The sequence below is a fragment of the Cydia pomonella genome, chromosome 7, assembly GCF_033807575.1.
Source record: "Cydia pomonella isolate Wapato2018A chromosome 7, ilCydPomo1, whole genome shotgun sequence".
NCBI lineage: Eukaryota > Metazoa > Arthropoda > Insecta > Lepidoptera > Tortricidae > Cydia > Cydia pomonella.
In genome coordinates this window covers 2,473,279-2,498,636 of record NC_084709.1, presented here as the reverse complement: position 1 = coordinate 2,498,636, position 25,358 = coordinate 2,473,279, and the positions used below count along the sequence as shown (strand labels likewise).

At 37.0% G+C, this 25,358-nt stretch overlaps 1 protein-coding gene across 1 annotated transcript in view; it reads right to left on the bottom strand.

The window, feature by feature from the left end:
• Positions 1 to 2,123: 2,123 nt before the first annotated feature.
• LOC133519612 (cardioacceleratory peptide receptor-like) overlaps positions 2,124 to 25,358 on the bottom strand; it is an 84,038-nt gene continuing 60,803 nt past the window's right edge. Inside the window, exons 5-10 of the mRNA XM_061853648.1 lie at positions 17,823 to 17,918; positions 15,330 to 15,533; positions 7,345 to 7,446; positions 4,883 to 5,063; positions 3,010 to 3,157; positions 2,124 to 2,647 (exon numbers count right to left, since the gene is read on the bottom strand). Of these exons, the coding sequence (XP_061709632.1) occupies positions 2,555 to 2,647; positions 3,010 to 3,157; positions 4,883 to 5,063; positions 7,345 to 7,446; positions 15,330 to 15,533; positions 17,823 to 17,918 (824 nt within the window). The 3' untranslated portion in view covers positions 2,124 to 2,554. The remainder of the gene's footprint in view (positions 2,648 to 3,009; positions 3,158 to 4,882; positions 5,064 to 7,344; positions 7,447 to 15,329; positions 15,534 to 17,822; positions 17,919 to 25,358) is intronic.

The window sequence follows — 25,358 nt, the reverse complement described above, 5'->3', positions numbered from 1 at the left end:
GAACTCTGGTAACAATAGGTACATTTTTTCCAGCTAAGTATACAGTAACAGTAACAGCGATTTCTTTTACATGATGATAATTAGAACCTACGTTTTACAATCATACATCACAATAAATAATTACAAAGAGTATTTTAACTAGTTTATAAATACAATACATAAATGCCGCGTTGACTAGTGATAACTAAAATTTGATAATTATTCTCATATAAACATTTCTGTTAAGCGAACTTAAACTTTCGTAAGACATATTCTAAAATACTTAAATATCATGGTTACACTCACTTGACTTTTTTCGTCGCTATTAGCGACATGTTTCGAATTCGAACCCTTAACTGAACTAACTCAAGCACTCAAGCACTGCCTGAGGAAGGACTCCCGAAGGGTTCGAAACACGTCGCCAATAGCGACGAAAAATGTCGAGCGAGTGTAGCCGTGATACATAAATATTTTAACATTTCTTTTGTTAAAGGCATTATCCTTTGTCATACATTTAAACATGATATTTCAAATGCAAGATACATAAAGTATATACAAGATGTAACAAAAATAGTTTACGGGCATATTCAATATCGTGTTCTGATTAGGACAAAGTAGAAGAAAGAATTTAGTAACGCGAAAAATGGTTGGCCTTGGCAGGGAGAGTTGGACCATCTTACCCAAAAAGATTTTTTTTATTCGCGACAAAAAAAGTCTTAAGACTTTTTTGTAATCAGAATACGATAATGAATATGCCCTTAAACGGATCCCCACTATTTTCGTTACATCTTATATATATATATATATATATATATATATATATATATATATATAAATATATATATCATTTTCATCTTTGGTACAAAATTTATAAGAATCAGTTATAAATATTATAAGTTACAGTTTCGTATATTTATAGGCTGTCGTCGTGTTCATTCATTAAATTTTTTTAGGATAGTTAGATTTATAATAATGAATTTTCTTTATATTTTTTTCATATAGTAAACTAAATATGTTTCATTACAACACACGCTTACAAAACAACTGAGGAATCAATTCAAAAATCATATATTGTGAAATTTGTGATTTTATTTAAAAGTTTGTTTTATTTTTATTTTTCAAGTAAAATTACATAATCTTCAAAATGGTAATCATAAAAATAGATGGGGTCTTAAAAATAACTCAGTTAAGTAATACAATAATAAGTTCCAAGAGATTAAATAAATTAGAAGTAATAAAACTACATAAAATAACGACAGGATATAATTCTTAATACGATTGATTGATATTTATTTAATAAATACTTCGTTTTACTAAACATTTAAATGAAGTAACAAAAACCTATACAGACGTAACAGTAAAGGTACAAACAATTACAACGTAGGTAATTAATCTTAGTTTGTGTAATAAGTTTTACATTTTTATAAATAATAACATTGACAAACAACAATAATATTAATTTATTTTTATTAGTACTATGTTTTTTATTAACATTTACATAATGTTATGGCAGTCTTACAATGTATTATTTTAAGACATATATTCTTATTTTCAAAATAAATAATTAATATAGAAGGACATATCTTTTATTTTTTGGAATTTTGCTATAATTTATTATCAAAAGATAGTAAGTAGACAAGACAGACAAACCCCTTTACAAAGCCGTAAAAAATCGTCATTGTTTTCGATGGCGCTTAATATTATTTGTAACTTTTAGATTTTGTGTACGAAAACAATCACTTTAATGCTATTTTTTATTTCGAATCGTAAATAATTGCCTGACCGCTGCCATAGGCACAAAAGTACAATACAATACAAATACCTACTTTTTATTGCACACTTCAATACAGAAAACAATACAATGAATACAGAAAATTAAGATGAGGTAAACAGCAGTACATACATAATATAAACAGTTTTTCCATTTTATTATGATTCTATCTAAATTTTGTTTTTATTTTTAACCTTCTCTAACATATATATTCTTTTACTATCATTATTCACAAAAATAAATAAAGAGCGTTATATGCTTCTTGTACTATAACATTGTACATTCATGTCCTTTTCATTAAGTATAATTCATTGTTAGTCTAAAAAATACTTACCTTTTTGAAAATAACGACTTCAAGTACAAAAAGGTTACATGTTCAAGCATTAAAATGAGATATTCAGGATGGAAAAGCCAAAGTGCATATTTTTTTTGTCTATTATTAAATGTTTTAAAAATAAATTAAGTAAAAATCTTATTTACAGCATGAAGTCGAGTCGTCAGTGTCGGTCAGTCGCGCACGGACGTCAGTCGCAGTATGTCGGACGATATTCGTGAGTCGTGACACGCTACTTCTGAATACGGTGTAGTTAGCATAGACTCATGTAATGTTATCTACAGCTTGAAGATGTCCATGAGGCGTATTTTGATTGTAATAAAAGGTTATGAATTGAATCTGTATTTGTTAAGGATATAATTTGTCCGTGTCAAAAGTGAGGTTTCTGGTTTAATTACACACTGACACTGATGCAGCTTGCTCTATTGTAATATAATCTACAACATGACGTCGTCCGTATCGGTTAGTTGTCAGTCGCGCACGGACGTCAGTACAAGAAGTTGCGTGCGTCGGTCGCTGTGGATCGCGCGGGACACGCTGCTGCTGCGCGTACGGTTCAGCGACTGAAACGTCAAATTATTATGACAATAAATCAACAAGTTGTTGTACATTCATAACTAGAATAAGTAAGACTACACAGTGACAGTTGCGGGACTGTTTCATGAGATTACCGCGTTATCGTGATAATCATATTATTTTAATGACAATGTTTGTTTTAACTTGCATCCACACTGCCATTAACTTTAATGGAGCAACGTCGAGCAACCTATCTTACCTAATGTACACACCGCATTAGGTGTGGATGCACCATTACCTAGTTACCTTTTTATTGACATTTTTATGCCTAAGTCAAAAAATATTTTTTCCAACAGCTATCAGATTACTCTTCCGAATTCTTGATATCGATATAGGTATATATATTTACCATAGCAACAGACTGCGATCTCTTCGCATGCGTCGAATGGCTGAGCAGGTCCGAGTTGGCCGTGGAGTCGGAACGTGATCGCAACGTGCCGCGTCCGCGTCGGCGCCGGCGGCGGCTGCACCACAGCCATCGGTACGGGGGCACTCGTCTGGAAATATTGTTATTGTTTCTGATACATGTGCGGAAAGAAACCAAAACACTAGCGAATGACGCTTATTTACGACGGGAATAAATGTGATACAAGTGTTCTTATATGTGTCATAATTTACATAAATATTCAATAAGTACATAATATTTCGATTCATTTATTAACCTTTTTCGGATGGCATAGGCACATTTTACACTAAATAATAAAATCCACCATTTTAACCACTGTTTTGTAAAGTTAAATTGTGTGTTGAATTTTGATACAGTTTCGAACTATATTTTAATCATAATGTATTTACTAATATAATATGGCTACAATATAGCTCATTAAATACTATTAATTGTAATTTACCAATTTAGGAACACACCCTCAAACACTACACAAAATTAAATCAAGAGGGCACAAAGCGAATTGGTAATACACAAATTAATGTAATTACAATACAGATTGTTAACATCAAGGAAATTACCAATTTCACTGTTCAATTTCAAACCTTAAACCATAACACATAAACACCACTATTACTTATTCGCTTTCTTTACTTCCAAGGATTTTTAGTCAGTCACGTGTAAGACTCGATTTCTAATGAAATTTCCTCTTTCTACGACAACGTACAGGAAATGGAGAGTATTTTAGTCACAGGTATAAATGGCGGAAAATGTTTATAGATTGGCACGTTAATAAAATGGTTTGTATTACGAAACCGCTACTTAGCAAAGAAATAAAAAAAATGAGCAGGAATGTGCCGATAACAAAAAATATGCTTGATAATTGTAAAAAAATATGTAGAATTGCAATAATGGTTAAATTTTCTTTTTAAACGCTTATTAATTTCCTTACAAAATGTTGAAAAGGTTTTTGTAGAAACCAAAAGAATAGTATAAAAAGCTATCGCATGAAAATATCAGTTTTTTTTGACACAAGCTCGTTTCTATATTTTAGACCTGCGGCCGTAGCACGGTCGCATTTTTATCACTTGTCACTATCCCTGTCACGTTCTAACAAGTATGTAAGCGCGAAAGTGACGGGCATAGTGACAGGTGATAAAAATGGAACCATGCTGCCACCGCTGAGGCAGGTAAAGGTCTAACTATGTATAGCTAAAATAGATGTAAGGAGAAAATATGCAGAAAATCAGCGGATTATCACGTGAATTAAGTATCACAAAGTTCTGTATCAGCGTGGCTATGGACATGCTGGTATCTGAAAGAGGACAAATAGGTCCAACTACTTACCTAAGACATATAGATGTGAGGCGAAAACAAGCAGATTGCTTACCTAAGACTCATATAGATGTGAGGGGAAAACAAGCAGACTACTTACCTAAGACGCATATAGATGTGAGGCGAAAATAAGCAGCAAATCGGCCGGTTAGCAGCCGAGTTTAGCGGCGCCATGCTCTGGTTCAGACTGTCTATGGCTATGTCGGAGAATAAATAGGTCCAACTTTAGCTTACCTAAGGCTCATATAGAAGTGCGGCGAAAACATGCAGCAAATGAGAGGGTTAGTAGCCGAGTTTAGCGGTGCCAAGCTCTGTATCAAAGTGTCTATGGCTATGTCGGGGAATAAATAGCTCCAACTATAGCTTACCTAAGGCTCATATAGAAGTGCGGCGAAAACATGCAGCAAATCAGAGGGTTAGTAGCCGAGTTTAGCGGTGCCAAGCTCTGTATCAAAGTGTCTATGGCTATGTCGGGGAATAAATAGCTCCAACTATAGCTTACCTAAGACTCATATAGATGTGTGGCGAAAACATGCAGCAAATCAGAGGGTTAGCAGCTGAGTTTAGCGGTGCCAAGCTCTGGATCAGCGTGGCTATGGCCATGCTGGTCTGCGTCTGCGGGATGAAGTGGTACACCTGCAGCAGGTCGAAGCCGATGTACGGGAGCCAGCAGAGGACGAATACTGAAATAAATTATCTGTGTGATTTAGTGTTTTTTTTTTTTCTAGTATGCATATACGCTTATGAATGTCAAATAAAGCTACGCCGGCTCCAACCCCACACGTATGGGTTTGACGAAAAAAATATATTTTTTTAATTTTATGACGTATTAAAAAAAAAAAACTACTTACTACATCTCGTTCAAACCAATTTTCGGCGGAAGTTTGCATGGCAATGTATATCATATATTTTTTTTAGATTTTTCATTCTGTTATTTTAGAAGTTACGGGGGGGGGGGGGGGGGGACACATTTTACCACTTTGGAAGTGTCTCTCGCGCAAACTATTCAGTTTAGAAAAAAATGATGTTAGAAACCTAAATATCATTTTGGAAGACCTATCCATACCCCACACGTATGGGTTTTATGAAAATAGATTTTTTGAGTTTCAGTTCTAAGTATGGGGAACCCCCAAAATTTATTGTTTTTTTTCTATTTTTGTATAAAAATCCTAATGCGATTCATAGAATACATCTACTTACCAATTTTGAACTATATAGCTCTTATAGTTTCGGAAAAAAGTGGCGGTGACATAATCGGACAGACAGACGGACATGACGAATCTATAAGGGTTCCGTTTTTTGCCATTTAGCTACGGAACCCTAAAAAGAAGAACTTGAAACTTTGGTCATAATCATAAATATCGAATTATCGACGCTAATTCCATTTATACTAAAACTAATAATATTTCATAAATATTAAATGCCACTGCTGCCACTTTTCGACCGCTAAACCACAGGAAACTATAAAAAACCAATTGGCAAACTTTAAAAACAGACGTAACTCGTTAAAAATCAAAAGGAAGCACTTAAAATGTCATGGGTGAAACAAGATAACATTAAAAAGTATCTGAATAGAATAATGTTTTTCTTGGTTTCTTAGTAAAGAGTTCTTCAAGGAAAAGACAAAGCCTATGATCCTTCATTCTCGATAGATCCAGTCCATAGATCCAAAATGGATCTAGTGAGAAATGTTTTTCTTGTTAGATCCAAATATTTATGTTGACAGTTAAAACTGGATCTATAGGGAAAATTCTTTATATCATTAGATACATTAAATTATACTATTATCAAAATGGATCTAAAGAGAATTTTTTCATCTCAATAGATCCAACATGCAATACACACAATGATTTTGTTATTACACCTAAAACTAATAAATAAATAAAAAAAGTCCCAATAAAATGTTTATGCCATAGTAGACATTTTATTGGGTTTGCTGTTGCTTCAATGTCCGACCGTATTAACGATGTATCGGCCTGCTTGTCAATGACCGAGATGTATGTTATGAAGTGTAAAAATACTGTTGGGGTGATGCCGTTGGCATGCAGTCGGCGTGCAGTTCGCATACAAATTGCAGTCGGGTTGCAGTCCGTCTTTACTGGCCCTTAGGATACGAAACGGATGGGACGTGGCATTTTCACGATTTTCATATTGGTCCCTTGCGAAATCCTGCCCGCGTAACCAACGTGCCTATCGTTCACGCTCCGTGGCGAACGAAACGCAACTGTCACATTCGCACTAATATAGAAGAGTGATAAAGAGATGACTACGATACGCTACGGAGCGTTAACGATTGTAACGTTGGCTACGCGGCCTGTTCAGAATGGGCATCTTTATATATTTTTAATATTCGGGATCATGCAGTATAATGTAATCAAATGCAAATCTTTATTAGGTGAGTATGAGTTTTTTAGCTCGAAATAAAATGATTTTCAATTTCAATTTCAATTAAGTAACTTTTGGCCCATGATTTTTTTTTATTTCCGTTAATTTCAAGGATGCATTTTTGAGCTTAAATTAGGTAACTTTCTCAAAAAAATATTTTTATTTTTATCTTATAAAGCCCTTACGAGCGTATATACTTGCCTTAGGGCTTGCTTACATATTGATTAGTGTTTAGTACGAGTGTATATAATTGCTACTAAACGTAAGTACTATCTCGGACGATCGATGTTCGAAATGACATTGATACAATACAATACAATACAAATCCTCTTTATTGCACAACCTCTGAAAATAATGATATTGATATGTCACTGTTTGCAATTTAATGGTTGAATTAATTGTATGCCCGTGTTACAACAACGCGATATACAACATTAAATTACTTTTTATACGAATAAAAAGAATTAAAAAAAAATAGTTTTCTTAAACGTACTTACCCTTACCCCAGAATTAACGGAATTATATAAAAACACGGTGTATATATTTAACAATTGTTTCAGAACGAAACAAGATCCTTACCGAATACGATGACAAACGTCATCTTAACGCTTTTAATCTTGGCTCTGGGAATGAGGCCACGTGAGCTGGCGCGCCTGGAGTCTGGATCACCTTCCACGTGCCCTGGAAATACAAGGCACTTAGTTGACAATAATAATTGTAATTTTTTTTTATGTTATAAGACATTTTTTTTTTATGTTATTTGACGACCGGCTTGGCCTAGTGGACAGTGACCCTGCCTACGAAGCTGATGGTCCCGGGTTCAAATCCTGGTAAGGGCATGTATTCGTGTGATGAGCATGGATATTTGTTCCTGAGTCATGGGTGTTTTCTATGTATTTAAGTATTTATAAATATTTATATATTATATATGTCGTTGTCTAAGTACTCTCAACACAAGCCTTATTGAGCTTACTGTGGGACTTAGTCAATTTGTGTAATAATGTCCTGTAATATTTATTTATTTATTATTATTTATTTATTATTACACAAATTGACTAAGTCCCACAGTAAGCTCAATAAGGATTGTGTTGAGGGTACTAAGACAACGATATATAAAATATATAAATATTTATAAATACTTAAATACGTGGAAAACACCCATGACTCAGGAACAAATATCCATGCTCATCACACAAATACATGCCCTTACCAGGATTTGAACCCGGGACCATCAGCTTCATAGGCAGGGTCACTACCCACTAGGCCAAACCGGTCGTCAAAACATTGCGCAACGAAACATCGTCCTTGGTATAAGTAAATTATGTTCAGTAGGGCTAAGATGGTCGGCTCTTTATCATTTGTCACCATGCCTGTCACGTTCTAACATGTATGTTAGTGGGAAAGTGACGCATGACATGACAGGTGATAAAAATGCGACCATGATACCGTTACAGCGGTGGCACGGTTCTATTTTTATCACTTGTCACTATGCCCGTCACTTTCGCGCTTACATACTTGCTAGAACGTAACCATGCGGTGACAAATGATAAAGAATCTTACCATCTTAGCCCAACAGATTTAAACATGTTTTTTAAATTATAAAAAACGGCTAAACATGTAAATATTTTTGATATTAAAACATTTTATTTATTATAACAATATGTACCTAATGGATATATCCAGAGGATTACTGTAACTAGCTTATATCTAAAATTGGCCCTTAAATAATAAAAAAAGGCATTGTATTACCAAGGATGCTGGTGGCATTTCCTCATTGTATCGTAATACTGCTACGTTGTGCGAGGAAGCCGCCAGCTCTTCGGCCACCAGAGGGCCTACCGCGAACCACGTTCGACGTGCTACCTCTCTGTCGCACTTGTAAATTCGTACGTAAGTGTGACAAGGCAACACGTCGAACGTGGTTCGCAGTAAGCCCTCAGTTACGACAACCAGACGCTTCGCGATTTCAAATGAAAAATGCATATTACATGTAGAAGAGTATTAAATTTTTAGGAGCATTCTATTGTTAGATAGCCTAGGTATAGTGTCCTGAGCCCTACTACTAAGTAAACCTGTCTTACGCGGAAATGATTTGATATTGTTTGAGTCAGAGGTAAAATATCTAGTCACTTGCTTTCAATATTAATTCCTTCTTAACGAAGGTATATTAAATAGGTGTATAAATTAAAATATTTCTCCCAAGGACTGTCTGAAAAAAATACAAGTAACAGACGGCCCGATTCGAAGATTGATTAAGACACGTTTAAGATCTTGGAAAGATCTTAAAGATCGATAGCTAAACGACATATCAAAATTAACGTTTAGGTATTTCGATTCCGCTGTGATCCCAGTAAGATCTATCTACGATATTTCTAACGTCAAAGTGACACTGGTTACCCGAATCGAGCTGTTTCTGTCTATTATACGACAAAATAACGACATCTAAATGAGAACTTATCTAAGCCAGAACTTATCGTTATCGTATCTCATTCTTCGAATGGGGCCGAAAATTTAGCTTGTAGCTAATATGAAATAGGCATTAGATTAACAAGAAATGATATAATGTAAAAAAAAAAAGATCCGACCGTAACTCTGTAATTATACCAAAAACCTTGTTGTCGCTAAATATTCTCAAAAGCCCTATTTACCGACAGGAAACCCAAAGTTTTGTTGAATCAGTAATTACATTTATTTTCCTTAAGGAAAAAAGTACGTACTCCATTTTTTTCTTTCCGCTAAACCCATTTTGTAATAATTTTCTCAAAGTTCATTATCTGATATACTTATCCTATTTTCTTTGAGTGCTGGAGATAATGCAATTTATCTTTTGAGATAAGGTGAATTGAGGTTATTGCGTCAACAGGATAATTATGATTTTAGAGAAATTAAATATACGTGAATTTTCTTAACAAAAAACCACTACCCATCTGAAATAGATGTCGTAAGTGAAAGTTCAGTCAAAATATACAACACACCATGAATAACGACACAACAACGGACAACGTGTCCAAAATATGTACACACTACCTTAATGTATAGGCGATAAGGTCGTTTTCTTGGCACTTTGTCCATACTGATATTGATGTCCAAATAAGACTAGACCCTACTCATAGTATTGTATTCCTGCCGATGAGTAGGGTTGCCAGAGCTCAACAAGGGGGCGGAGTGTTAGGATCTGCAACGAGCATGTGACATCTCTGGAGTTGCAGGCGTCCATAGGTTACGGAGACTGTTTACCATCATGCGGGCTGTAAGTCTGCCACCGACGTAGTATAATGCCTTGACTGATACAAAATAACCAAAGCCTCAAATGACCTGGGCTGGGATCGAATCAGCGTTAAAATTTATGGATACTGATTCAGGAGACTTGAGCACTGGATCAGCTCTACGCTTTCAGCAAATTGGGAGTACCGTTATTTTTTTTTAAATCATTAAAGCAAAAAGTCTTAAATTATTTACGATATGCATGGGCACACAAAAATTTTAATACTTACCTCAAATGCCGAAACTCTTTGCTTTTTCCGTGACATGTGTCAAACTGAATGTCATTGTCATGTCATTAGAGTGTCGTTATCCTGTACAAACGCGAATTTTCTGATAATTTTCAGGTACAAGAGTTTGCTTTTCTATAGCTAATGGTTAAAAATATGCACAGAAAAATAAGCGCCTGCTTTAAACGCCGAAAAAAAGTCGGAATACATGAAATAAAATGCGTCCATACGGGACAGCCCGTGGAATGCTCCTACTATGTATAGCTAACCTTATCTAAGTAATATATAAATTATATTTTTAACATCATTTAAATTGTATTCGAATAACGAACTTATTAATTTTCAATATTAAATGTTATTACTTAGCTCTTCAATGTATTGCAATACCCTCACCGGGTTGTGTTGAGACATGTAATGATTAATACATAAGACCGTTTGTATACACCCAAAGCAAGAAATAAATGAAATGAAATTAATGAAATGTAAAAAATTTATATGAATCATATCACTCAAGAGTGTGAAAATGTATTTTCTTTATAATTAGTGTTGTTGTCACAACGGTTAAGGACCATGGATACAAATAATAATAATTTATTGAAAATGTATTGTAGCGCTTAAAGACCTCAGATTGTTATTAGAGAAAAGTGATTTACAAATGTCTGAACTAGGATTCTAGGAACTGTGTTTCAGACAGAAAAGGGCAATATTAATTAAGTTTAAATTATTCACTTTATTATAAATTATAAGTACACAATTAGTGATTGTAGAGAATTAAACTTAACAAACCTAAAAAAATCAGGATGTGTAATTGGCAGGTGTAATTGTTTCACCCAATATCTAAAAAGATGTATTTATCACCACAGTAACTTAACTACTTTGAAAAAAATAATAATACAAGAAGCTACTTAAATTAAGGAACTTAAATATTGTAAAAGCTTTAAGATCAATGGCAAACATTATTCTCGCCTATAACCCATCGTAATAACCCCAATGTACCATAGATATTTCGTGTTAATAAACAGCGATGATAGTTTTATGACAATGAGCTTTAGAAAGAGTTTAATGTTGGAATTGTTGATTTAGTGTTATTGAATAAAAAGGTCATACAATCTTTTGATCTATTAAAAATATATATTTGCTACGTACCAAAGAAGAAGTGTTACAAGGAAAATACAACTCATATCATATTTTATTTTATTTTATTTTATTCTAAATAATAACCATCATCATTTCAAGCAAAAGAAGTCGACTGCTAGACAAAGGCTTCCCCCAAGGATCTCCACAACGAACGGTCATTCGGACGGAACTAAAGTTGTCGGCATAGCTCAGAAAATTGCCACAAATGTGGCAGTGGGCGGGCCACATTGCTCGCAGAACCGATGGCCGATGGGGCAGAAAGGTTCTCGAGTGGCGACCACGAACGTGAGAAGGCCGCAGATCAGATGGACGGATGATCTGGTTAGTCGCCTGTCTGGTTGTACAGTTAGTTAAGGGCAGCGAATGACCATTTTAAATAATTATAAGAGTTAATAGAGTTTTGATGACCGGTTTGGCCTAGTGGGTAGTGACCCTGCCTACGAAGCTGATGGTCCCGGGTTCAAATCCTGGTAAGGGCATTTATTCGTGTGATGAGCATGGATATTTGTTCCTGAGTCATGGGTGTTTTCTATGTATTTAAGTATTTGTAAATATTTATATATTATATATATCGTTGTCTTAGTACCCTCAACACAAGCCTTATTGAGCTTACTGTGGGACTTAGTCAATTTGGGTAATAATGTCCTATAATATTTATTTATTTATTTATTTATTTATTTATTTAATAGGAGCAAAACACAAATTCCATACATTTATTCAAAAGACCCTAATTCCAAAAATAACAAAATTTTCGGAAAAAATCAAACTAAGGGGCAAAGCTGCTGTAATATTAAGAGGAATTCCTAGTTGCGACTTTCGCGTAGAAGCGCTCTCGACTGTTTCCTCCCTGGATTTTTTACCTAGAGCAATGATTTTTTGAAATAAGATCAATATCATCAATATCTGTGCCGCTATGTTTTGCTTTTTTTTTATTTTGAAGAAACTTACAGCGCCTCGAAAATCGCAAAAACGGCTCAATAGAATTGTCTGCAAAAAAATCAAAACATAGCGGCATAGATTATTTCTTCCTCTTGCAGTTTCCAAAATTTCATAATGATTGATTGCGTTTTGGAAGAGGTAACAGTCGGGAGCGACGCCTCAATTTTTGAGTTTTTTGCGTGGGAATTTTAGTCCGAGCTGCAGTTGTCCTTATCGCACGCATGCACTCCCGGCCACCGCAGCGCGACAGAAACATAGCTTCAAAAATTCGAGATTTGAAAAGTTGCTCAGCTAGGAATTGCTCTTAACATCTAATAGGGAGTATTTCTGCAATGTTCTGTCGTCAGAGTGCAGGACTAGCACTTTAGTAAACCATAGAGTAACTTATACAGCAGCGCTGGTGGCCTAGCGGTAAGAGCGTGCGACTTGCAATCCGGAGGTCGCGGGTTCAAACCCGGCTCGTACCAAAGAGTTTTCGGAACTTATGTACGAAATATCATTTGATATTTACCAGTCGCTTTTCGGTGAAGGAAAACATCGTGGGGAAACCGGACTAATCCTAACAAGGCCTAGTTTACCCCTCTGGGTTGGAAGGTCAGATGGCAGTCGCTTTCGTAAAAACTAGTGCCTACGCCAAATCTTGGGATTAGTTGTCAAGCGGACCTCAGGCTCCCATGAGCCGTGGCAAAATGCCGGGACAACGCGAGGAAGAAGAAGAAGAGAGTAACTTATACATACTGTGCCTTAAACTGTTTTTTGACAAGTTTTCACAGATGATAAAATATGACATTGATACATCAAGGCGGTTTGTTTACAAAGGGCCTACCGGGGAACACGAAAATCTAAATATAGTTATCTGCGTCCTTATCGCTCGAATATGCAAGAGTGATAGAGAGGTTAGATAACGAAATTTCGATTTTCTTGTTTCGCGTTAGACCCTCAGATTTTGATGGATTGTAGTAGTGGCGCCCCCTACGCAGAAGTTCGCGTAATATTCCCTATTGCGAAAAATGATTTCTAAAATGATAATACTTATCTAAAGAAAAAAATTAGGAATAGAAAACCGAGAAAATATTAAATTAATTCAGTTAGACCAAAATAAGTACATTTCGCAACGTATTATAATGTAAATGGCGTCTTAAACCCTGATTTTATTGCTTAGTGACGAAAATGACAGTTCTATTGCCCCAATTTGTCGCGATCTGTCATTTTAGTAAGGCATTGGTACAATTGCTGCATGATTGGGCAGTAAATTGGGCAATAAAATTGTTATTTTATCTGTGATATATAACAAAATGAAGATCGCACTAAGGTAATATAAGCATTGGCTTAAACAGACGTAGTGATATTATTAAAACATTTTAGGTAATTTCAATTAATTGTAACATTGAAGACGGTTGTTGGTATTCATAAATGAGTTAAAGTTATTATTATTTTCGCGGTATTACTTTATAAATTCTATTATTTATCAAATTATGAAGAAAATCCTAGGACTTTATTGGGTAAATAACGAAGCAAAAGCAAATTTGCTTTTACCAAAAACTGAATTATGTTTCGTCATAGAGAAATAAGAAGTAAGCATAGAGTGGTCACTCCAAACATCAATTTTGGTACAGTAGTACTCGGTGCTAGATTTCGACTACGAAAGTAATAAGCGTTTTGGTACAGTCGCCATCAGATATATCGGAGCAGCCAAGGTACTCACAAATATCTGAACACGCACTCTAACGCCTTGACAATAGAGGCGTGTTCAGATATTTGTGAGCGCCTTGGCCGATCCGATATATCTGATGGCGACTGTATCAAAACGCTTATTACTTTCGTAGTCGACATCTAGCACCGAGTAGCGGAATTATCTGTACTACTTGACAATAGATGTCGCGACGAACGAAAAGTCTAATGCTCAACAATTTTCAGATAATATTAGAACCGGATTAACCGGAACACTATTTTCAACTCCTTTTGCTTATAATATTAGTTGTAAATTGTTGAGAAATACAATTTTCGTCAGTCGCGACACCCGAGACATCTAGTGTCAAGTATCGGTACTGATAATTCCGCTACTCGATCGTCTTGGTACCAAAACTGATGTATGGAGTGAGCACTCTATACTTACTTTTTTTTCTCTATGGTTACGTATATTTATAGGCTTGGAAAAATTAGCAATCTACGAATCAACGTTGGTGCTATTTTCAATTTGGGAACACCAGCATTTTGTATAAGAAAACATACCATTTAACTAGCTAAGGAAGCATTTATAAATTAAATATGTTGATTTGTGTGTCCTTACATAGAAGAAAGACCGAAAGCGCCTAGTAGAAGCCTGCATAGTTGTTCAACAGCACCGCAAATGCAGAAGACGCCTTATTCGATCCTAGCTTTGATCACTTTTTGTTTCGTAAATGGCATCTACTTTATCTTAACACATACCATTTTTCATAGTTTTCGTCCTCCTAGAGCTGACGGGTGGGCTCATGATGACGGCTTTGCTCTCCGTCCAGATAGTCATGACTATGACAGCTTAGTACGCCACTATAGCTAGGGCGGGGAACACGAATAAATTACTACTTACCGTTTTTATAGTATTCGTCCTTCTCGAGCTGACGGGGGGACTCATGACCACCGCTTTGCTCTTCGTCCAGATAGTCATGACAATGACGGCGTAGCACGCCACTATAGCTAGGGCGGGGAACATGAATAAATTACTACTTACCGTTATTCATAGTTTTCGTCCTTCTCGAGCTGACGGGGGGACTCATGACGACCGCTTTGTTCTTCGTCCAGATAGTCATGACAATGACGGCGTAGCACGCCACTATAGCTAGGGCGGGGAACATGAATAAATTACTACTTACCGTTATTCATAGTTTTCGTCCTTCTCGAGCTGACGGGGGGACTCATGACCACCGCTTTGCTCTTCGTCCAGATAGTCATGACAATGACGGCGTAGCACGCCACTATAGCTAGGGCGGGGAACATGAATAAATTACTACTTACCGTTATTCATAGTTTTCGTCCTTCTCGAGCTGACGGGGGGACTCATGACCACCGCTTTGCTCTTCGTCCAGATAGTCATGACAATGACGGCGTAGCACGCCGCTATAGCCAGGGCGGGGAACACGAAGATCATGACGGAGACCAGGGTCATCCAGATCTGCCATCTCTCGGACGAGCCGAGATCTATCCAGCATTGTTGTTGACCTAAAAATTGTAAATAAATAAACATTGATTTATTTGAGACAAAACATATTTAGATATATACAAAGCTAATACAGTAACTGTACAAATACTAAACTAAATTAATGACTAGCTTAAATCTAAAATAGGCCCTTGAAGCATTGTTCCAAGGATGCTGACGGCATTTCCTCGTTGTATCGCAATGCTAATACGTTGTGTGAGGAAGCCGTCATTTCTCCGGTCACTAGTTTCGTCAACCAGACGCTTCGCGTTTTCTGCAAAAAACTTCTGCTTGCTGAGACCCCATGGATCTAGATTATTTAAATGTCTGGGGTTAATCTTACACTGATCACCCAATCTAAACAACGTTTTTAGTTATAAGCGACGATATACATACTTATAGATAAATACATACTTAGATACTCGTGCTTATATCATAACATCAAATGCTTTTTACTCTTTAAATGAATATTTTGATCATATTCCGCATAGTTATTAAATTTAGTATAATGTAGTATACATTAGATTAATTTTATTTATGAATATAAGATTTGTATGCCCGTTAGTTGGCTGAAATGTCTGAATACACTGTTCTTTGAAATGTATTTGATAACATCCACTTGACTGTATTCTAACAAATAAATGATTAGATTGATTGATTGATTGAACAACTCTGGAATAAGTTAATTGGTAGAAAAGTATAAGTGTTTTCGCGACATCATTTCTTTTTTCTTTAACGCGTGTTTTCGATGAAGATAACAATTTCACAAAAACATTCCAGCAAAATAAATTTAACGAATTATAAACGATAGTCAAAGAAGCTCAATCAAAATAGTTGATTACTTGATTTTAAGTAGATTTAATAATATCAGAGAAACTGAAGGCAACTTAGGTTTTCTTATAAAAATTAATATACGTCTTTGTTACTAAGCCATTAATGAATAGTCAAGATTTCTAGAGGAGGCAAACGAGCAGACGGACATTTCATTTCATAGGTACATTAAGAATTGAACAACTAAATCAGCTAAAACCTTAAAAGGGAAGAATAGCTTTGCGATCCTAACGAAATAACGGTACTTTTTCTATAAAATCCCATTTCGAGAGAAAACCGTTTTCACTAACTAAATCTTAACAAATTACTTTGATGTAGATATCCATCGCTTCGGCATAATATATTCTAGGAATATAGGTTTCGCTTTTTTGAAACAAATGGTTTTTTTTTTTCTTTTACAAATTTCGACAAAAAAACCTATAAACCTAGTTTTTCATTGTGTCAATAATATACAAAGAAATCATGGAGAATGGAAAATATTTAGAAATGAAAAAACATTTACTCTTTTTGTATGGACGAATATGTGCTTACTTCCCTCTAAAATGGGTTGACATTAAAGACCGTGGCCATATCTATCCATTAGATAAGGCTCGTTAAAACCGAATTTAGTAACACCAAGGGGGCTATCCAAAATTACAATTATACATCGACAAACACCAAACAAAAATAAATATTACAGTACATATGGGGCTACTTTATAGCACTAGTGCGAGAAGTAGCATATTACGTTACTGTGTCGAACATTTAAAGGGCCATATGTACTGTAAAACGTTGTACGATACATGTGCGAATAGGTAATTCGCAACTCGTGTCGATTTAAAACACTCCCTTCGGTCGTGTTTTAATTTATCGCCACTCGTTTCGAATTTCCTATTTTTCGCACTTGTATCGTAATGTACTAATGTATCGCGATGACAGACGCTAAGAAAAGTTACGTCGTAATAAGGGTTATTCTCCGCCACATCCACATCTTGGGATTAGTTGTCAAGCGGACCCCAGGCTCCCATGAGCCGTGGCAAAATGCCGGGACAACGCGAGCAAGAAGAGAGAAGGGTTATTCTCCGCAGACGAAAACAACGTAGTTACCTGAGTCGGTTTAATTCAAGAACAACAAATTTTACAGACAACTCGTAAGTAACGAATCTGCTGTGACCTCCAGCAGGCGTTTCGAAAGAGATACCGCGCCGTTGTCACAATAGTTCGCAGGATTAATATTGGAAGGTGTTAAATAGCTTGAATGCAGTCAACCAAGCACTAATCCGCTCCTAGCATTTGACATCGATCGGTAATTTTCATCTTAGAGGTCATGATTCTACGTCGACACATCGTTAGCGCGTTCAAATTCGTGTACTACAACATGACTATTTCCATATATTATTTAAGTTTTGCTTGGTGTTTTCTGTCAACGATTGTTATCTTAGATAGGCCCCCTAAATTCTTATTATAAACTGCCACAAACGTAGTGAAAAGAAAACCCTTACCTTGTACTTCTTTAATTTCGTACAATATCAGAAGTGGGATGGAAAATACTATGCTTATGATCCAAGCTGACGCGATGAGGCCTCTCGCTCGGTTCCCTGAAACAATGACATAATATTAATTAAAGTAAAAAAATATATACAGAAATAGCTACACAGGCACACTGCCCCACTACGCGTAACCTCGAAACGCTCCGAGCCACTCTTACGGGCCGCAAACACTCCGAGGCCTCCGAGTGTGCACGCTCGACGCTAACGCTGACCACAATACATGTTTTAAGAGGGGGTACACTGTAGTTTTTATATTAATTTTTGACACGTTTTAATCAAGGGCAATCACCATAGCAATATAATTTTAGTATAAAACTGCTAGTGATATTGCCGCGAGGGATCTGACTAGCAAAATTTTAAACATACAAATGTATATTTTCAGGGTAATTGAGATAAAGAGAAAAAACCCGCGCAGCGGTCATACCTCCCGTCGCAAATTTCACGCGGCCCTATATCTTTTGTCCCTTTCTAATTTCCTGGCCTTACGTCTCCACTACACCATTGTATGGCGGTCAGTATCAGCGTTAAGCGTGCTACGTTGAAGGAATCTTACCTAAGTAGGGTTTCGTGGTTTCTCGACCTTTTTTTATTTCTCGAGGCACGGGATTCTTTGACCAGGATTTCTCGAGTACCTCGAGAAATTTGAAAGTTTCGAATAACACCGTTTTTTTGCGTTATTACAAATTAGACGCTTAAGAGAGAGAGAGTGAGAGTAAGAGAGAGTGAGATCAATAATCAGTCAAATGGTACCATAAATTGCACTTAATAATCAAAACTTCAAGAATGTTTCGTGTGACTCATAATCATCATAAATACGACATACAATTGAAAAAAAAATACAAATTAAAACCCAAAGAATTTGAAGTATTTTTACGTTCTAATTTGTCAAAGGGGTACACGTGTAAACGTTTTCTATAGGAAAATTCCTTACACGTTCTAGATAAAAAAACGAATCACAAAAAATATTCGACCTAAATTGGGAAGTAAATAAAATATGGCTGGGAAACTTTTTGGACAAATTTGTAAATAACGTAATGGTAAAAGGTTTTTACGAAGGCTTTAATTAAGAGGCTTGGGAAGGCATTGCATTGTTGGTGATCAAAGAAACCTCATTACTATAATAAAAAATCTAATACTTTTTTCAAGTAACTACGGTATTTTTAAGAATATAGGTTTTCTCGTTAACGTTCTCAAGCGCGATTAGTTCTAAGTATACACGGCGTTTTTGTACCCAAAGGATAAAAACGAGACCCTATTGGAGTTAAATTTTACCAGTTAATGTGTCTGTACGTTTTGCTTTTTTGATATTCTTGTGTTTATCAGAACTAGGTTCGTTTAAATAGCACTCAAAACGGCCAAATAGATGCGTTGTAAACAGACGCCTAGCCTACAAAATCGGCATCAATAAACGCACAAATAAAAACGCTGAAACATAGATAATTTCTTTTTCATTCCGTTCTTGAAATTTCTTTACGATTAGTTAAGTTTTGGAGGAAGAAAACGTCGAGACCGAAACCTGGATTTCTGAGAATTTATAGGCAAGATTTTTCGCCTAGGTTGTCCAATAATTTTGGGAGCCGCCCCCGTCAGCGCGACGGATATATTTACCTGAAATTCTCAAATCTGAGGAGGTGTTCCTCTTAAATTGACCACATAAAACACATAAAACCTTAGGACAAAATACAAGTGATTTCGACGTTGACAAAATTCTTACATACTTATTCTTTGTTTACTCTTTTGACGGACGATTTAATTCATTGATTTACGCAATTTATGGTTGACCCAAAACTGTTGGACTTATTGTACGATTTGTACCGTCATTATATCAGACTTATGATGATGTTTATTGAAGTAAAAAGAAAGTAAGAAAGAAAATAGTTCGGTCAAATGAAAAATCTGTTTACAGTTAATATAATAGGCAACCTAAATACTTATATTTTTTATATGTTTGCCTTGAGTATCGACTGTACACGGCACTGGTTTTTATAGCCACAAAATAAATTAAGCTTTGAGCGATATTCGGATTTTGAAGTGGGTAGTTTATGTAATAATTGTAAAACACTTATACATATAAATTAGTTTTATAAGTGTTTTAACAATTTTAGTTTTAACTGGATTCCTATTCCCCAATATAAACACTTGCCATTTACATTTATATAAAGGAGAATGGGCAATTTGTCCCATGGATGTATACTGTTGAGACATATCTCGTTTGAAAGGGTTTACTCTTAGCATTATTTTATTGTATGACACCAACTTTGGATAACGTGCAGGGACTGAGCAATTAAAAAAAAAGAGTGGCGAATATAAACTGTTGTTTTACAAAGTACTTGTTACGTAGCCGGTTGTTAGGTGTTTTGTATGAAAGAATATGAGAAATTCTAGATTTCTGTTTACCACTACTTACGTTTAAGTACGTACAGGGCTGGAATTAGTTGATATAACATATGCTTGAATTAAAAATACTGCTATTAAACACTGAAACTTGCTTGTATACTCAAGCCATATATATCATTTAAAAGACATTTTTATAAGGTATTTTAATATATATATACTTGCACTCAAATGCTTGCAGGGGCGGTAATAAAACGAGTTTTTTCGTTAATTAATTGTGGTAAATGCCGCTTTGTTTGTTCTACCTGGCACTAGATGGAGCCTTGGTAGCAGTTTGGGTATTTTTTACTATTGGTATATACAATTGAGTCATATCCTATTTGGAAGGTCTTCAATTAAGCATTAATTACTTATATGACACCAAAGACCGAAAGTGTCCAGGGAAGATGATATTAATAATTTTGATCATGCGCTGCGGCGTAAACTGGAACTAAAAAATGTCATTCATATAGAGTTACTTTTGTAACCATTTACATCACTTTGCATGCCTGAAATATAATGAAAAAGTAATTTATATTTTTTTTTAAATTATTACTGCTCAATAAATGGCACTAAACTACTTAATTATGATTTTTCAAATCCTCTCTAGTACTGACATCTTGCGTGCAATAGGAGAACCGAATGAGCGGCAAATGCTGGATCCGTATAGTCGCTTATAAACGCTAAAAATGTCACCGAAGAATAACAATCAGAACTTTGACAATAAAACATGTGGTTACCTTGAACTAGTAAGTTTCGTCTATTTATCTCTCTTGCTCTTACATATTCGAGTGATAAAGGTAGAAAAAGCATTACATTTTTTAAAGTTCGCGTTATGTCCCGCTAGAAACGTTATATAACCTTATTATTAAACATGAAATAAGATTCCTAAGCAATAAGTAGGTAAGTAAATGTATTTATGGAGTAGTTGGAGTACCATAATTAGCAGCAAGAAAATAAATCTAAGTTTATATGTTACGATAAAATAAATCGTAAAAAGGTACTATGTACATACTTGTTTTGTCTCTCTGCAGGAAAATTGTGTAAAAGTGAAACATTTGCGATTGCGTCGCGGTTCAAAGCAACGTTTCCTTCGTTTGCCATATGAAGCAGGATTAAATTGTGTAGTTTTAAGTTCTCATGTAAGTGAATTGTCAAATTCTTAGTGAGAATAAAGAATCTTAAACCTAAAATTAACGCAGTGAATACAATAAAAGCATCAGCGACTCTTAACTGCTTGCCAAGCTAAGATAGTAGCTGTATTTCGTTCCATTATATATACATATGAAATAAAAACTTTTGAATACATTTAACACCTTTATTTCATATAAATTGAAAAATAACTGACGGCATACATTTTCTTCACGGTCGCACAAATATTAGCAGGATGAGTCGACAAGTTAATTTAAAGCAAGCATTGGTGAATAGGTGCATCCAGATCCAGATAAGAGAATGCATGGTTATTGCGCCAATCTCGGACCATTTGCGATTGGTTTGCTAAGGGCACCGCTAGCTGGTGCGGATGCACAGAGCACTTATACATACCTTATTAAATAAAAACTTTTGAATACATTTAACATCTTTATTTCATATAAATTGAAAAATAAGTGACAGCATAGATTTTCTTCACGGTCGCACAAATATTATCAGGACGAGTCGACAAGTTACTTTAAAGCAAGCATTGGTGAATAGGTGCATCCAGATCCAGATAAGGAAATGCATGGTTATTGCGCCAATCTCGGACCATTTGCGATTAGTTTGCTAGCTGAAGCGGGTTAACGAAAAACAGTAACTGGCGACGCTAGCTGGCGCGGACGCGTGCGACGAATTTTACCTACAAAGGCACCCGCGCACGTGCACCCGCTCCGTGCACTCGCGCCAGCTAGCAAACGCCCTTAACCTTTTGAACGCCAAGAATACCTTAAGGCGTCGTAACTAGCTATGCTCAAAGCGTCATAAATACATTATAGCTGATATAGCCGTTGTCAGAGTAACCTTCACACTTTCAAGTAAGGTTTAGGGCATAGGGCGTCCGCAACGTCGCGCGTGTGCATGGAGCGGGCGTGCGGCTTAGAGCTCGTTCCCACTATGTCGGATGTCGTGGCGATTTTTAATCGTGTGTCGTTGCCGCTGTTCTCACTATGTCGGATGTCGGATCCGGATTTCAATCGGGTGTCGGCGGTACTGTTCCCACTAGTCGTCTGTCGTGCACGATCGCAGCTGGCGTGTATTTTTCGAGTGGGTAGCGAGGCTTAGTACTAGATGAACGTCGACGAAATGTTTGTGGTTTTGTATTATTTGCGAAAGAAACGATTAGAGGCAGTTAAAAAAAGGAGATATTGGGTACACCCAATTCTCAGGGAAAGATTTACCTTATGAATATTTCAGAATTTGATAGCTGAATTAAGAAGCGATCGCAACGACGCGGCAGCGACGCGCGGGTGTGTGAGGGAGTACCGCGCGGGCGGCGCGGGCGAAATCGTTCCGACATCCGACAAAATGTGAACAGCGCTATATTTTTTTTTCCGGGCTGGGAGGGCTGGCAAAACGCACGACATTTCATGTCGTATCCGACACAAAATCGTTGTCGGACGAGTGTGAACAGCTTCATATAAAATGTTCTGCCAGTGGAACGTACGATTAAAAATCGCCACGACATCCGACATAGTGGGAACGAGCTCTTACAGTATGAGCAACGCTAACTGGCGCGGACGCGTGCGACTGATTTTACTTACAAAGGCACCTGCGCGTGTTTGCCCGCTCCGTGCACTAGCGCCAGCTAGCAAACGCCCTTAACCTTTTGAACGTCAAGAACACCTAAAGGCGCCGTCACTAGACATGATTTAAGGGCCATGAACACATTAATGATTATAGCTGTTATAATCGCTGTCAAAGTCCCTAATGTAATACTCATGCACTTTTTAAGCTCACTTGCGCCCGTGACCTTGGCATGTGAGTAACGTTTTTGTTATGGCGTTCAAAGGGTAAAACATCAATGTCGTAATGCGTCGCTAGCGCGTTATTTTCGAATCACACCCGTGCTCCCGTGTTGGACTGCACACGCGGTGTACACTTCTTGTTATTGTAACCGTTTGTGCGCCTAGATAACACAAGTACACATACACAACTCGCAAAATGCTCGCGTGCTCTTGTTTATATGTAAAGTACGTCTTCTAGGGCCGCGGATTGGACCCACGCGACCGGCGGGGCGGTGAGCGGCATACATTGGTCGCAATGCAAGCTGTAAAGCTAGTGCAGTGCATGAGGGACGCGCGGCTTTCTCTCACCACATCTTTAGGTGTTCTTGCCGTTCAAAAGGCTAAAAGCACCTAATGAGGTGGCTTTACATTAGCTAGATGCCGGCCCACACGCCGATCCGGTGTGCAGGCTAAGGAAATCGCTATGTAGGCCAATTCGAAAGTGCAACTGACATTAAACCAATTTTAGAATAATATTGGAATGATACCAGTTAGCTGTCATTCGTGTGTTCATTTCGCACTTATACGCATGTATTTGTGCGAGCGAGACGCCCGCAACTAACTGATATGATTCCAATATTACTCTAATATCGGTGTGCACGCCCCTTTTTATTCATAAGCAAGGTAAGATTGAACCACTATAGAAGGCAGCGAAGAGGCCGGCAATGGAACTGGTAGCGTTTGATGGAGTCAGTTTTCTGTCAAATGCAAGTTCAAATTGGCCTGACTGTCTCACTCGCACACCGGAGTAGCGTTTCATATAAGCGTACTTTGTTATATCCAATCGACCCGCTCTATTCAGTAGGTTTCATTATCTCGATCCATCAGTTAAGTAACAATCTCTTCAATCTGGTGGATCGAGATGGTGGATCCTACTGGACAGATGGAACCTATGGATAGGAAAACGTTATGCTCAACAATTTGGTAGCAGAAGCGATGTGATTTTTTTTAATCGCGACTGTGTCGTTGACATAATATATCTGAGGACGGGCCTTACGGGCAATAAGAATGGGGCCAGTACAGCGGTGTTACGCACACGAGTTTGAGCCAATCGTGCAGTCTAACGCCACAAGTACCACAACGTGATTGGTTGATGAGTTCGCATTATGCACGCGATTGATCGCATCTAGTTGCGTTAGACAGCACAATTGGCTCGAATTTGTGAATGACACAACTGAACTAGCACTATCGTTATTGCCCCTAAGGTCGGTCCTTAGATATATGGTAAGCGTCAGGATGGCGGTGGACCTCAGCGAATTTCAAAGAAATATTTATAAACATATTGTACCTTCTGTGTACCTCAGTGTACCTTTAATATAAACCAGTGTACCTTTCCCCAAAACGAGATATTTTACAAAACGGTCCACCCGCCAACCTGACGTCAGGATGGCGGGTGGACCTATGAAATCTTGCATTATACCGCACTAAAAGTATGCAGTTATATTGTGCATGAGCTTAGCCTAGCTTGTTTTGGGGAGAGGTACACCGGTTTCTATTTCTATTTACAGAGGTACACTGAAGGTACAGTCACCATCATATATATCGGAGCGGCCAAGGTACCCACGAATATCTGAACATGCCTCTACTGTCAAGAGGTTAGAGTGCGTGTTTAGAGATCTTTGAGCACCTCGGCCACTCCGATATATCTGATGGCGACTGTACCATATAACTGCATACTTTTAGTGCGGTATAATGCAAGATTTCATAGGTCCAACCGCAATCCTGACGTCAGAATGGCGGGTGGACTTTTTCTTAAATATCTCGTTTTGGGTTAGGTACACAGAAGGTACAGTATGTTTATAAATACTTACTTACTGCTGTGGCGCAGCGACCCGAAGTGGATCTTGGCCTCCGACACCAAAGACCGCCATGCTTCTCTGTCCAAAACCGTTTCCATCTAGTCGACGGCGCCGAGTTCGCTAAGGTCTTTTTGCATTTCATCTCTCCAGCGGGACCTACCTAGGACGTCTAGACGGTCTTCGGCCATTTGGAACTTCAGAGTACGCCCTCCAGGCTGCACGATCCTCACCCATCTGGACTACGTGCCTGAGTCATCGGAGTCTGGCAGCGCGAAAAATCCTAGGACTCACACGTGGAGAGGATGGAACCTGGAGACTCCACAGGAATCAGGAGATTG